The sequence below is a fragment of the Laccaria bicolor genome, genomic scaffold, assembly GCF_000143565.1.
Source record: "Laccaria bicolor S238N-H82 LACBIscaffold_21 genomic scaffold, whole genome shotgun sequence".
NCBI lineage: Eukaryota > Fungi > Basidiomycota > Agaricomycetes > Agaricales > Hydnangiaceae > Laccaria > Laccaria bicolor.
This window is the reverse complement of record NW_001889892.1, coordinates 6,479-20,639: the sequence shown is the minus strand read 5'-3', so window position 1 is coordinate 20,639 and position 14,161 is coordinate 6,479. Positions and strand designations below refer to the sequence as shown.

Sequence of the window (14,161 nt, the reverse complement as noted above, 5' to 3'; positions counted from 1 at the left end):
ATCATTTGGATAACCACTGGACGAGCTGATGATGCGCAAATGCTTAAGCGGCGATGAGGGTGGATGAAAGCTTTGGCAATGATTCAAATGGAGCCGGGTTTGACACGTCATGTAAAAATTTTCTCTCTTCTCATTTGCTTCATACTGACCAGAGGACACTTACATGAACTCTCCGACGTTGCTTCTTCTGCCGATAACAGGAGGCTACCTACCAGTCACGTCACTTTTCGAAACATTTGAACGTCGAAGCTGGCATTGGTAGCGCAGTTAGGGCAGTCAAATGGGTCCATCACTGATGGGCCAGCAGTGTGTGACAGGCACCCATCAACAGTGGGCCAGCGTACTTGGCCGAGCTGTCAAGAATTCGGCCTTGGGAATGACTGGGCCGAGACTCTAAAATAGGCCATGCGACATGGGTGGGCCGCACGAACAGAGCCCCATAGAGGACAGATCGGCCCACTTTGCCTCTGGCACCCATGGGTTGCGCCCAATTGCATGGATCCCATTGTTGTGCCCATTGTTCTTTCAGGCAGTTAACAAGAGTGCTGCCTCGTTAGTACCACTGTGGGGGACCACACAGGAGAAAGTTAAATAGATATATTATTAACCTGTTGTATGTGAAGTAAGTATTTAAATGTGTTGACAGCAGCCTCGTTGTTGCGCCTGCAGGCAACAACAGGTGAATTTTTCGCCATGGATGGGTGGCATGAAGAAAAGCCCCTCATACAATGGGTCAGCCCACTTTGGCAGAGGTTTATGGCACCCATGCACTGCGCCCATTGGTCTCATTGGCGAGTCCCAACCTGTGCAATTATTTTGCACTCCACGAGAGGCACAATTCTTTTGCGCTCCATGGGGGGCACAATTATTTTGTGCTCTAGAGGTGCAATTATTTCAAGCTCCATGAGAGGTGCAATTCTTTTGCGCTCCAGGGCGCAATTACTTGCGCTCTATGGGGGAGCAATTCTTTTGTGCTCTAGAGGTGCAATTATTTCAAGCTCCATGAGAGGCGCAATTCTTTTGCACTCCATGGGGGATGCAATTATTTTGCGCTCTAGAGGTGCAATTATTTCAAGCTCCATAAGAGGCGCAATTCTTTTGCGCTCCACAGGGGGCACAATTCTTTTGCACTCCAGGGTGCAATTATTTGTGCTCCAGGGTGCAATTACTTGTGCTCTATGGGGGCGCAATTATTTTGCGCTCTGGAGGTGCAATTATTTCAAGCTCCATAAGAGGCGCAATTCTTTTGCGCTCCACAGGGGGTGCAATTCTTTTGCACTCCAGGGCACAATTTTTTGCACTCCATGGGGGGCACAATTCTTTTGCACTCCAGGGCACTATTACTTGCGATCTATGGGGGCACAATTATCTTGTGCTCTAGAGGTGCAATTATTTCAAGCTTTTGCACTCCATGGGGGGGGGCGCAATTCTTTTATGCTCCAGGGCGCAATTATTTGTGCTCCAGGGCACAATTACTTTTGCGCTCTAGAGGTGCAATTATTTCAAGCTCCATGAGAGACACAATTCTTTTGCGCTCCATGGGGGGTGCAATTCTTTTGTGCTCCAGGGTGCAATTATTTGTGCTCCAGGGCGCAATTACTTCTGCTCTATGGGGCTCAATTATTCTGAGCTCTACAGGGGGTGCAATTATCTCAAGCTCCACAAGGGGTGAAATTATCTGTATTCCATGGGGGGGACAATTATTTTGAGCTCCATAAGGGATGCAATTCTTTTGCACTCCACAGGGGGCGCAATTCTTTTGCACTCCACAGGGGGCGCAATTCTTTCAAGTGCCACTGTATGTACCTTGTGCTTTGATAGGGTCACAAATAGTCTGTGTCCAGCATTGTTTCAATGTCAGAGTGCGCCCAATGTGAAATGGGCATGAAATGTCATGTCAGAGTGTGCCCAATGTGAATGCACATCAAATGTGTGCACTAAGTATGCATCTGCACCTGTTATTTTTCAGTGTGTATTTCCACCCATTATTCTTTTGCATGAAATGTCGAGTGTGCCCAATGTGAATGTGCATGTGACTGGGCGCCAAGTCACTATATTCCTATGGCATTTATTTTGCACAAAAAATATGCGCCCCCCCAATTGTAGTAAATGCATAAACCAAAGTAGTTTGTAGCTGCCCTGCTGAATGACATCATGTGCCCCACTGGAACAAATTTCTTGTGCCAAATGATGTTTGGACTTTGTCAAAATTTGGCCATGTCCGGTATATTTTCGAGCTCAGGGGGTGGGGGAAGAAGCTTGAATGTACAAATTTAGTATCATTAGAATTGTATAAACGTCCTCTATCAATCTATACCTATTAGAAAAGCACCAGTAGTTGTGTAAATATTTTATGGCAGCAAAAGACTTGAAAGATGTTGGAAGGGCCAAGAAAACAAAAACAAATATTCCGATAATTCTACAAGTTCATGCTACAAAACATGGGGGAAGAAGCTTGGATGCTCAAACAAGCTGGAATCATAATTTAGACATAATTCAGCATCTACTGATACCATTTTTAAGAGCAACGGTTGTCTGTGGCCAACTGAATTCAATACTCAGCTGTTTTGTCTAGGCTGTCACACTCTCACAAGTGTGATTTTTCTGTCAAGCATGTTGCGTTGATTATTGTCCAGAGCTTTGCAGTGCTCTTCTTCGTTTCTTAAGGTTCAGCCAAAAGTTACAGAGAAAGATAACTATATATTGGATAAAAGTAGCTGTAGGTTACTGGCTGAGAGCCATCTTGCAAATCTATGGAATCCATCCCGAAAATTCATGAAATCCATCCACCATTCCAGGAATTCCATCTTCAATTCCTGTAGATTAATCCAGGAAGTGTACTTCTGGAGCCCAGAGCCCAGCATATATCCTGTACCATCCAAGAGAGTGAAATATGGGGCATTTGGGAGGCACCAATGTGATTTGGGAGTGACCTGGAGGGTGGGGGAGAATGGGAAGGCAGTAAAAAATGCGAAATATGAGAGAGCATGGGGAGTATCATCACCTACCCATGTCTGGACACCTTAGAAAGTCAGGATAGGACCATAAAATGTTTTGGAAATGGGAGGAGAATGGGATGGCAGTGAAAAATGCGAAATAGGAGAGAGCATGAGAGGTATCATCACCTACCCATGTCTGGACACCTTAGAAAGTCAGAATAGAACACATTGAGCACACTCTGATGGGTGCACCCTGACATTTGGTGCACATTCCCATTGGGCGCACTCCAAATACATACTGAAAAACAACAAGTGCAGATGCACACTTGTTGCAGGTATATACTGACTTGGCACCCACTCGCATTTGGGGCACCTTCACATTGGGCTCATATTTCATTTGGTGCACATTCACATTGGGCACACTCTGACATTTTGTGTGCATTCACATTGGGCACACTCCGATATTTCATGTATATTCACATTGGGCGCACTCTGACATTTCATGAAGAAAAATAATAGGCGCAAATACACACTTGGCGCCCACTCATGTTTGGTGGAAATCCACATGGCAAAATTGGTGCACAAAATAATGGGCACAGATACACATTGAAAAATAATGGGCGCAGATACACACTCGGTATTGACAGTTATGGTGCCCACCTGAAGCACCAATGGGCATGACAATCTGACACTGGCAGTATCTTGGTGCCCACTCACATTTGTATTCACTACACAATGCTGGACACAGGCTATTTGTGACCCTGTCAACAGCACAAGGTACATACAGTGGCACTTGAAAGAATTGTGCCCCCTGTGGAGTGTACATCCTCATGGAGCTCGAAATAATTGCACCCCCCATGGAATGCAAATAATTTCGCCCCTTGTGGAGCTCAAGATAATTGCACCCCCTGTAGAGCTCAGAATAATTGTGCCCCCATGGAGTGCAAAAGAATTGCGCCCCTCATGGAGTTTGAAATAATTGCACCTCTAGAGCACAAAATAATTGCGCCCCCATAGAGTGCAAAATAATTGCTCCCCCATAGAGCGCAAGTAATTGCGCCCTGGAGCATAAAAGAATTGCGCCTCGTGCCCTCTGTAGAGCTCAAAATAATTGTGCTTCCCTGCAGCACAAAAGAATTGCGCCCCTTGTGGAGCTTGAAATATTTGCGCCTCTACAGCGCAAAATAATTGCACCCCCCATAGAGTGCAAATAATTGTGCCCCTTGTGGAGCTCAAAATAATTGCGCCTGTAGAGCGCAAAATAATTGCACAGGTTAGGACTCACCAATGAGACCAATGGGTGCAGTGCATCAGTGCCATAAATCCCTGCCAAAGTGGGCCAGGCATTTACTACAATTGGGGGGGCACATATTTTTTGTGCAAAATAAATGCCATAGGAACATAGTGACTTGGCGCCCACTCACATGCACATTCACATTGGGTGCACTTGACATTTCATGCAAAAAGATAATGGGTGGAAATACAACTGGAAAATAACAGACACAGATGCATACTTAGTGCAGGTATAAGTGATTTGGCACCCACTCACATTTGGTGAACATTCACATGGGTGCACTGACATTTTGTGTGCATTCACGTTGAGCGCACTCTGACATCTGGTGCCCATTCACATTGGGCACACTCTGACAATTGGTGCCCATTCACATTGGGCGCACTTTTCATGCATTCACATTGGGTACACTCTGATGGGCACACTCTGACGTTTGGTGCCCATTCACATTCCAACATTTCATGCATTCACATTGGGCGCACTCTGATATTTCATGCACATTCACGTTGGGTGCACTCTGATGGGTGTACTCTGACAGTTGGTTCACATTTACATTGGGCGCACTTTTCATGCATTCACATTGGGCACACTGACATTTCATGCAGAAAAATAATCACTGACATTTTGTGCCCATTCACATTCCAACATTTCATACATTCACATTGGGCACACTGATATTTCGTGCACATTCACATTGGGTGCACTCTGATGGGCACACTCTGGCATTTGGTTCACATTTACATTGGGCGCACTCTGACATTTGGTGCCCATTCACATTGGGTGCACTTTGATGGGTGCACTGTGACCTTTGGTGCACATTCACATTGGGCACAGCACACTCTGACATTGAAACAATGCTGGATACAGACTATTTGTGACCCTATCAACAGCACAAGGTACATACAGTAGCACTTGAAAGAATTGTGCGCCCTGTGGAGCACAAAAGAATTGCACCCCCTGTGGAGTGCAAAAGAATTGCATCCCTTATGGAGCTCAAAATAATTGTGCCCCCATGGAATGCAAATAATTTCCCCCCTCATGGAGCTCAAGATAATTGCACCCCCTGTAGCGCTGGGAATAATTGCGCCCCCATGGAGTGCAAAAGAATTGCGCCTCCATGGAGCACAAAAGAATTGCGCCTCTTGTGGATAGTGTTCACAAGTTCAGTTCAGTCCGGTTTTTTGCCCCCAAAACGCGCAACCGTGGACCGCAACCGGTCTAGGACCAATCCAGATATTCAGGGAACCGAACCGAACCACCTAGGACCGGTCTTTTGCGGTCTATGGAGCCGGTTCAGACCGATCCAGACCGGTTTTTTTGCGTATAATTTATTATACCAATATAAACCATTTATATCTCAACTATTATTACTCTGAAAAATAAACGGCTTCCATAAAATGGTAAAGCATGTAAATATCCGTCATTCTACCAATTTGTAAGAGATTTAATGAAGATTTGACATAGCTATGACTGAAACCGAATTACATCTCCTAGAGACTCAGGTAAAATATGGATTTGGTTATATCTTTCTCACTTCTTAACCGTTTTGGATGAAACAAAAATCCAATAAAAGGTAATAAACGTGGTTACAAGGGTATGTAACGCACGTGACCGTTTAACCGGTTGCAACCGATCAAAACCGGTCTTTGAACGGTTTTAAAAGATTTTCGAAATGAGGCAACCGGCAACTGGACCAACCCCAAATTGGGGCAACTGCAACCGAAAAAAAGACCGGACCATGGTCCGGTTCAGTTCGGTCCACCGGTTTTTTGCAGTCCTATGGACTGAACCTTTAAACACTACTTGTGGAGCTTGAAATAATTGCACCTCTAGAGCACAAATAATTGCACCCCCATAGAGTGCAAATAATTGCACCTGTTGCAGAGCTCAAAATAATTTCGCCTGTAGAGCACAAAAGAATAATGGCATTGGTGCAAAGTGTGGGTTATTTTCAATAGGAGCCCCCATTATTGGCATGCAACTGTGAATCATTTTCAATAGGAGCCCCCATTATTGGCAGGCACCCACCTGTTCGGCCCAGCCATCACTATGGATGATTTGTTGAGATGTCAGCCGAGTCCGCTGGCCCCATATGGTATGAAGCATTGTCAGGTTCGGTTGGTCCATTTGGTAAGGGCTAGGGTCACTGTCATATGTGGGTAGCGGGTTTGCGGCATCATCAAGATGTGCCCTTTCTGTAAGCTGCAGCACAAGGTCTGATCAACGACAACAGTCCGAAGTGCGTTGACACTTCTCGGTTCGAGGTAAGGCCTTGACCCAATCCCCACCTCTTTTTAACGTCCAAGCACATATTTATACCACCATACACAGGACAATCAACATCCTCAGAGCGCCTGACATATCACCTAACTACCAACTGCAAATCTACAGCCAAATGGAGCGGGCTATGGCCAATTGAATACGAGGTGCATAAGACCATCATTTCGTTTCATAACATGTGGACACCAGAGGGTGGGCTTCCATGGGATCGACTGGATACAGTTGAGAGCATCATTGACAACAGGGAGCACAGTCCGTGCTTTAAAATTCACAGAGTGCCTACTCTACGCTACAGGACCGTATCATTCAACAATTCAATTGCAATGGCTATGACTCACCATAATGGGCAGGCCGGTGATTGGTTGTCTATGAGCAAGCCTCAGCATTGGTTATACTGGCTACGGCCTTTTCTCCTCCACAATGAATCATTACTGCACGATGAATGTCTTAGAAATAAGAATAATGTACTAGCGAATTTATGCATCACATTTGCATCATCAAAACAACATTATTCAACCACTCACTTCAGGCCTGGCGCTTCTGAGTGCGAGATGACCTCGGAGGCCAATTATTTGACTGATGGTAATTGGCCTGAGAGGTCGCTATCACTATGGCACCTTCCTGATCAATCCAAATTAGGAAGGGGATCGGGCCTTCATCTTAGAGCCCAAAGTGCAGCACCCAAAGAGCCCAAGGTGTTCAAAGTGTCAGGTATTGAGCCTCTGACCGCGCAGAGTGCCCAGAGTGCCCAGTGTGACCTTCACCGCCCAAGCGCGAAGACCTCTCACCACCCAAGCACCCAGCGCAACGTGATGTGCTGTGTTTTTTATTTGTATGTCACACAGAATCATTCCAAGAAGGTTTTGGTATTAAAAATACGGAATTACGGGAATACATACGATATATGTCAAGAATATAGTCCAAGAAATAGTAAAAAATTCAAGTCCAAAATGACAGTCCAAAATGCATACGAAATCAGTTCAAAATGCATACAAGAACTAAGAGCTACAAGAAAAATGTCAGAGGATCGAGTGAGCACAATCTTGCACAACCACCAACTTGAAGCAGAATATGATGAAGCGACGACCTCATGTCAGGCGAGAGGGTCCAGGCTCCCCTTCGGCTGGCTTTGCTGAAGGGGTAGGGAAGGCGCCTTGAGGGAAGTACGGGTGAGGCAGATATGGCGGAACTGGTGCTGAGTCAGAAGCACTACCTGCGGGACGGTCAGGGTTCCAAGGCGGCATCCCCGGAAAGGTCCAACCAGGGGGTGGGGCCGGGTACCCTGGCGGAAAACTGAACGGAGGAAAGAAGCCATATGGCCACTGGTATCCCTGTGTAGGATTGACCCTGGCCCCTTGTGTCAGGGGTGGAGTAGGCATGGACATCGCTCCAGGCACCAGTGTGTCCTCCACAGAAGAAGTGGGTTTTGGGATGATGATTGGTTCCTCCAATGGTTTATCTGCCATCGCAAGTGCTGAACTCATTGGTCTGTCAACGTTGGTGCGAGGTTTCTTGCTGATTACCGCTTGCGACCTTTCAGTATCCACTGAGCGTTTTGAAGTGGACTTGGACAGGGAGAGGGCTGGATCGTCGAAGATACAAATGGGTCCAAACGCTGACTGTTTGGACATTGTCGTAGACTCGTGGATTGTCAATGTTGAGGGAGTGACAGGTCGCATGGACACGCCCTTAGGATTTCCAGAAGCTCTGGCCTCTTTCACGGTGAATGGGTCTCTGGCAGCTGAGATGGCTGGAGGTTGATGCTTGATGGGGCGTGGCTGGATGCATGCACTACCAGCTGGGTTTACAGTGGGGGGTGATGGTTTGGACGTAGACGCGGCAGCAACAGCACGAGACACTGCACTGAATGCAGAGATCAGTTTGAGTTGGTCGCTGGGGGCAGCTGGGGCAGCACCCAATCCAGAGGCGGTGCCCATGGCAGTGGTCTTAGTCGCTGTAGCCTTACCCTTTCCCTTGAGCGCCTTTGCTGTCGTCTTGGCCTTCTCTGACTTTGAAGTCACCGTCGACTCCAAAGTATCATTGGTGTCGGCATCGCTGATGTTGCTGGATGAGACGATTTCCTTGGACTTCTTGGTGGGTCGCCTTTTCACCGGTGGAACCACAGGTTCATCATCGCTATCATCGCTGCCGTCAGGTCTTCTTTCCTTTTTGCTTTTGGGGTGTGCTCAACGAGGCGCCATAGTCAGGCGATCCGATGGTGGACTCAACTTGATCTCTATGATCTCATGTGCTGGCGGAAGTTTCGCGATGCGAGGGTGCTTTTCCTGCGACCTGTCCATGATCTGATCGACGTGACCATCCAGATAACTGCGACGAGTGACTTTCGTCAGTGAGCTGGGACCTGGCGGTGCTTCCATGTACAAGGGCACTTTGCTCGTGAGTAGCACTAGTAAAACAATATAATAAGTCAGTAGTATAATGGTTGAATGGCAACAACACTTACTTTCTGGATCCATGCGGACAACACGGATCCTCGTAGCATCAGATGCAAAAGACTCAGCGAAACGCTGGATGGCACCAATGCCGAGGTCTTTGATTCCCTGGCTTGTGTTTCGTTTACGAATTACAGTAGCGCCTTTCGCAATTGAGCGCGGAAAATCGACTCCTCTGGTCCAATTTTCAATCCTAAGACCGGCAGGGGCGAGGGTGGTGGACAGCTTCGACCAAGGAATAGATTCGAAACTAAGACAGAGGTCATATGGCTCTGCAACGTCACGTCAGCACCTGTTGTTCCACGATCAATTGTTGTGACATACCCAGAAGGTTTTGAAGGCCTGTTTTGATGATCACCTTCACCTTTTCGAGGGTGAGGCCAGAGCTTTTACTTGTGTTGTCGTCATCGTCGCCGCTGTTGGAAGAGTCCCCGTCTGGTCCAGGCTTCTTAGGATTGGTTGTGTTAACTGCCTCTGCCGAGCTCTTCTGGTCTGTCTCGAGCCTTGTTTGGAGTCCCAGGGAAATCCTCTTGCTGCAAAAAATGTAGATTAGGGGTGAACTTCGACTGACTTGGGAGGTTTGGCCTACCAGACGTGGTTCTTAAATAGACCACTCATCGTGTCATGATCCATGTGAAGCCACTCCTGCAAGAACTGACAGGATAGCTGTTAGCGGATGTGTTGATAGACCAGGAGATGGGACATACCTCCTCTGCACCTGCCGAAAGGTGAACTTGAGAGAGACCGACGTCCTCATGGATCGAATTTCCCACCAAAACGAAGAGGGATTCAAAGCCGTCTTGTTCGGCTGCTTTGTTTGTGACCCTTTTGAGCTGACTGACCAGCCTGTCAAACTTTCGCGTGCATTAACTGATGGTTGAGTGAACATTTGATGCGGCGAGGACTTCGTCGTAGGCCTCAAGGATCTCACGCCATCTGGGCTCATGTTCTTTAAAACCGACCCAGCAAGTCCAGCCTAAATCATCGCCATCAGTCAAGAACATATTAAGGTAAAAGAAATACCTACAATTTGCCCTTGAGTCCCCAATCCGTCTACGTTCCTTCTCCCGATTAGCTAGAAAGTATTTCTGGTATTTATTCCACATCGAGCCTGTACATTCATGTGTGTGGGTGCGCTTCCACAACGTGATGATGTTCTCATGTGTATGGCCTGTCTTGTTAGCAAGTTGGTCGATGATGTCGTCGATCTTCTGGAAGCCGGTGTTCAACACATCCCATGACGAACTTGAGATACGACCAGCTTGCTGACGAGGGACCAGCTCCTTACTTTCATCCATGTTTCTCGTCACATCGTCCGCCAATGGACTATCGTCCAAGTTTGGGAAGAGAAAAGAGTCCTCGTCTTCCGCAGGCGCATTGAAATCTGCCTCAGAAGTACCTAGGCTGGTTTTCGGATGCGTGAGAACTGGACTGAACCACAGTCCGGTCTTTTCCAGTTGCCAGTTGCCCACATTTGTGATCAGTCCAGTTGCCAGTTGCCATGTTTTTGTAAATATATAAAAACCGAAAAAGACCGGTTTAGACCGGTTGCAACCGGTCTTTCGTCTCATCACATATTGTACCTTACTCGTGCACATTTTACTTAATTTTCGGTCCCTGAATCATCAAAAACGGTCAAGAATTGGTTGAGATATGGCCAAAAACATTTTTATACGCAATTTGAATGTATGTTCTCTCCGTTTTCACCATATCTCAGTCAAATCTTGACCGATTCGCTTCAAATTTTGGCCAGCGTACGGAGAATTAAATTATCTATCTACGCATGCTATATACGTGAGGTAACATTTAATATATCTGGCACAATAAATTTTTCAACAAAAGACCGGTCGCAACCGGTCTGGACCGGTTTTTTTTGCGTTGTGGACCGAAAAAGACCGGTCCAAAGCGGTCCGGTTGCGGTCCCTCAATATTTGGATCGGTCTAGACTGGTTGCAGTTGCCAGTTGCGTCGTTTTGAGGTAAAAAACTGGACTTAACTGGACCTGCGAACACTAATGTGCAAGCAGGGCGTTCAGTCAAAGATGGAGCACAATCAACAGACAAGGCTCCAGGGGGTCCAAATCCAAGTGCCTGGAGGTACGCCTCCTTCGCCATGTTGCTTGGCAAAGCGGAGGAAGGTGTGTGATCAACAGACAACACTCCTGGGGGTCCAAAGCCAAGTGCTTTGAAATAAGCCTCCTTCGCCGTGTCCTTTGGCAAAGTGGAGGAAGGTCCATAAACGGGAAGATCGTCCAAAACCAACCGAGGTGGCGCGAAATCATGCGCCCTAGGGAGCACCTCTTTCAGAGCATCCTTTTGAACAGAGACGTTCATGAGCATTGGATCGGGGAAAATGAACTGTGGATAAGGGTTGAGCAGAGGGAAAGGATTGTCTGGCAAGGGAGGAGCCAGGGGTGCATCAACCGGATTGACATATGGAGAACCACGACCGTCCTGAGGCGGTCTATTTTCGAGCTCCTCATCAACACTCGACGGCACAGCACTAGCGCGTGGATTTCCTTCCACACTGGAGGGGCTGATGTCCTCATCCGGTGACAAGTCGGCATCGACACACATAGATGTGATCTCTTGACTTGCACCAGCACCCAACCAATAGTCCACTTCAGCCATAGTAGAATCGACTTCATGGTCCTCAGCGTCAGGAAGCAGTCCAATGGTTTCGTACCCACCATCAGAGGCAGGCATGTCGTCAAACTGCCCAGATGATCCCTCGCCTGTGTCCATATCAAATGACTCTGGCACACTCGTCATCAAGCGGAAGTTGGGTTGAGGTGGAAGAGGAGGTGTTGGGGATGGAGATGGAGAGGCCGTCCCCTTTCGATTCTTGCGTCGTGCGAGAGTAGCTTGGGACATTTTGCTTTTGGGTGTCAGATGGAGCATTCAACAGAGATTCTAGCGACCCTCTGCCATTGCTGGAGTACAAAGTCACTATGTGCTCGAAAGAAAGAAAGCTGAAACGACCACATACTAGTGACGATGATAGGCGTCCAACCCGTTGAGAGTAGAAAGTCAACACCGAAAAGCCAGCAAGGATGGGAGTAGGTTGAAGAGGTCATTGTGGGAAAGTCAATGGCGAGTGCGCAATCGACGCCATCTGAAAAAAAAAACTGACAGCACTACTGGCAGGCACAGAAGCATCTGAAGGACGAGAAGTCACGATTGATGAGCAGTGATCAGCGACATGATCTGACCCATAAAAACATTGACACGGCAGTCCCAGGTGTCGTGTTCTCACAATGCAAGGCCTTACCCAGCAAACTGTATGACCTAGCAGCTGTTTTTCAACACAAGTCAAGGACGATTCAGAGGGAAAACCTACCCTGGAACCTTTGCCGACCACAGTCAAGAAGGGTGAAAAAAAATCCACAGTGTGAAACCGATGCATGACAGATGTCAGAAGCATTGGTTGCTGAATGATGCTAGTCTTCCATGATGGAGGGACTCTGAGGGGATGGAAAGGGCACCAGGGGAGGCTTGCTGGCCCATAACCAAGCATGCTGAGGTACCTAAAACGCCAAAGGAGGTCGTGCATGTAGAGTGAACATAAGGAAGGGCAGCAAAAGAGACCCATCGGAGGGGAGGGGAGGGGAGGGGGCTACTAAAACATGAGCAGGATCTGAGGAAAGGGGGAGAGAAGCAACGGATCCACACTCACTCAAGTGCAACCAATTGACAGCGATCAGTGCTCTCGATGTCAAACACCCATCATACAATGACAAAATGGGCCAAATGTGTTGGCGAATGCATGGGAGCCGCGGGCAGCATGTCGATGGTGCTGGGGTACATATGTCAGCCAGTTCAGGGGATGTGAGGAGTACAATGATTACGCAAGCGAGCTCATCACATACAGTCACACGCGGTTCATACACGCAACAATGAAGTCAATTGAATTAAGAGCATCTAATATACACAACAAGAAGGGGCAGGGGCAATAAAAAATACAACACAAGTGAAGCTAACCAGAACAGGGAGTGGCCGTTTCAAAACGTGGTGACTCTAGTCCAAAAAAGGGCAGAACGGCAGGCTACAAGACATGGAATCGATGAGATATGAGTTCTAAGCAACATGGAGAAGATGCGAGCGAAGTAGATGCGAGCGGAGTACAAGATATAGAGACATTGCAGACAGAGTCCAAGAAATGCAAGAGACGGGTGCGAATGGAGTCCAAGAAGTGTGGTATGGAAGGAGAGGGATGCAAGGGAGGGGAGAACACTTAAATAGGGTATAACATATGCAGTAAGCATGCAAAGGGTTGAAGGCTGTGGTGATTGGCATGATGAAAATAGTCACCCTACAGCCACGCAATGGTGTTGGTGCGCTCTGCATGGGCTAACACTCAAAAGCGGCACTTCGGGTGGTATATTTTCTTCAGAACACATTGGGAACACTCACACAGACAAGGTCTGCAGCCTCCTGAGCACAACATCAGATTGGCACGACATGGCTCAATGACAGACTTACCAGGCTCCGAAAAACACCAACCGCACCCCTGCCTTTGAAGACCACATAGTAATAGTCCTTCACCATCTCCACCACATTGCGGGCTGTGCAGTTCCCACAGGCAATGACCAAAATTTCGTCATTGGTGCCAGTGCCACCGCTGAGAAGGATCCCATCAACGGGAGGCGGTGGCGGGGTAGTGGGGGGCAATTCTTGCACAGAGGAAACAGGGGAGTCAGTCACTAAGAGATGGTCAGCTTCTGAAGGGAGACAAGGGAGGAAAGAGGAAAGACAGGCTTACATTCAATAACCATTCGGCTGGGGCTGACTAGTGTTTGAAAGTCCGGTTCGGTCCGGTTTTTTGATGCCCAGGGGTGTTAACCGTAACCGTAACCGGTCTGCATTTTCCCCAGAAGTCAAAAGACCAGACCGGACCGCAAAAAGACCGCAGACCGCGGTTTTTTGCGGTCTATAGACCGGTTTCGGTCTGCATCGGTTTTAACTGGTTTATGACCGGTCTTTAGGCCAATATTTTAAAATTATTAATCGGTAAATTTATTAACATTTTTAATAGCTTCAAAACGAGCCCAAGAACGTTAAATTCCGTTAGGAATTGGTGCTTCTATAAAATAAGTCTGGTACATCTATTATTCCCCAAAGTAATTTACATTTTAATTCATATCTCTCTCGTTTTTTTACCAAATCGTACGTTCTTGGGTGCGTTTTAAAGGGTATTAA

At 47.3% G+C, this 14,161-nt stretch overlaps 5 protein-coding genes across 5 annotated transcripts in view; 2 read left to right on the top strand and 3 right to left on the bottom strand.

Moving 5' to 3' along the window:
* Positions 1 to 5,321: 5,321 nt before the first annotated feature.
* Positions 5,322 to 5,693, top strand: LACBIDRAFT_302401 (uncharacterized protein; the record flags this gene model as incomplete). Its single annotated transcript, XM_001883491.1, has 1 exon — positions 5,322 to 5,693. One exon carries the CDS (start codon positions 5,322 to 5,324, stop codon positions 5,604 to 5,606), a length of 285 nt encoding a protein of 94 aa, XP_001883526.1. The 3' UTR covers positions 5,607 to 5,693.
* A 1,905-nt stretch (positions 5,694 to 7,598) lies between these two features.
* Positions 7,599 to 10,561, bottom strand: LACBIDRAFT_329286 (uncharacterized protein; the record flags this gene model as incomplete). The annotated part of the gene is made up of 7 exons (XM_001883378.1): positions 7,599 to 8,682; positions 8,740 to 8,917; positions 8,975 to 9,235; positions 9,288 to 9,496; positions 9,553 to 9,608; positions 9,671 to 9,800; positions 9,987 to 10,561. The coding sequence occupies 7 exons, from the start codon at positions 10,559 to 10,561 to the stop codon at positions 7,599 to 7,601; spliced, it is 2,493 nt and encodes an 830-aa protein (XP_001883413.1).
* Positions 10,562 to 10,795: 234 nt separating this feature from the next.
* LACBIDRAFT_329285 (uncharacterized protein) lies at positions 10,796 to 11,836 on the bottom strand (the record flags this gene model as incomplete). The annotated part of the gene is made up of 1 exon (XM_001883377.1): positions 10,796 to 11,836. The coding sequence occupies one exon, from the start codon at positions 11,834 to 11,836 to the stop codon at positions 10,796 to 10,798; it is 1,041 nt and encodes a 346-aa protein (XP_001883412.1).
* A 1,515-nt stretch (positions 11,837 to 13,351) lies between these two features.
* LACBIDRAFT_302399 (uncharacterized protein) lies at positions 13,352 to 13,737 on the bottom strand (the record flags this gene model as incomplete). Its single annotated transcript, XM_001883376.1, has 3 exons — positions 13,352 to 13,396; positions 13,445 to 13,665; positions 13,725 to 13,737. The coding sequence occupies 3 exons, from the start codon at positions 13,735 to 13,737 to the stop codon at positions 13,352 to 13,354; spliced, it is 279 nt and encodes a 92-aa protein (XP_001883411.1).
* Positions 13,738 to 13,787: 50 nt separating this feature from the next.
* The window catches only part of LACBIDRAFT_302398 (uncharacterized protein), a gene marked incomplete at both ends in the record, with an annotated part of 1,447 nt that continues 1,073 nt past the window's right edge, over positions 13,788 to 14,161 (top strand). Inside the window, 2 exons of the mRNA XM_001883490.1 lie at positions 13,788 to 13,859; positions 13,948 to 14,082. Coding sequence (XP_001883525.1) covers positions 13,788 to 13,859; positions 13,948 to 14,082 — 207 coding nt within the window. The remainder of the gene's footprint in view (positions 13,860 to 13,947; positions 14,083 to 14,161) is intronic.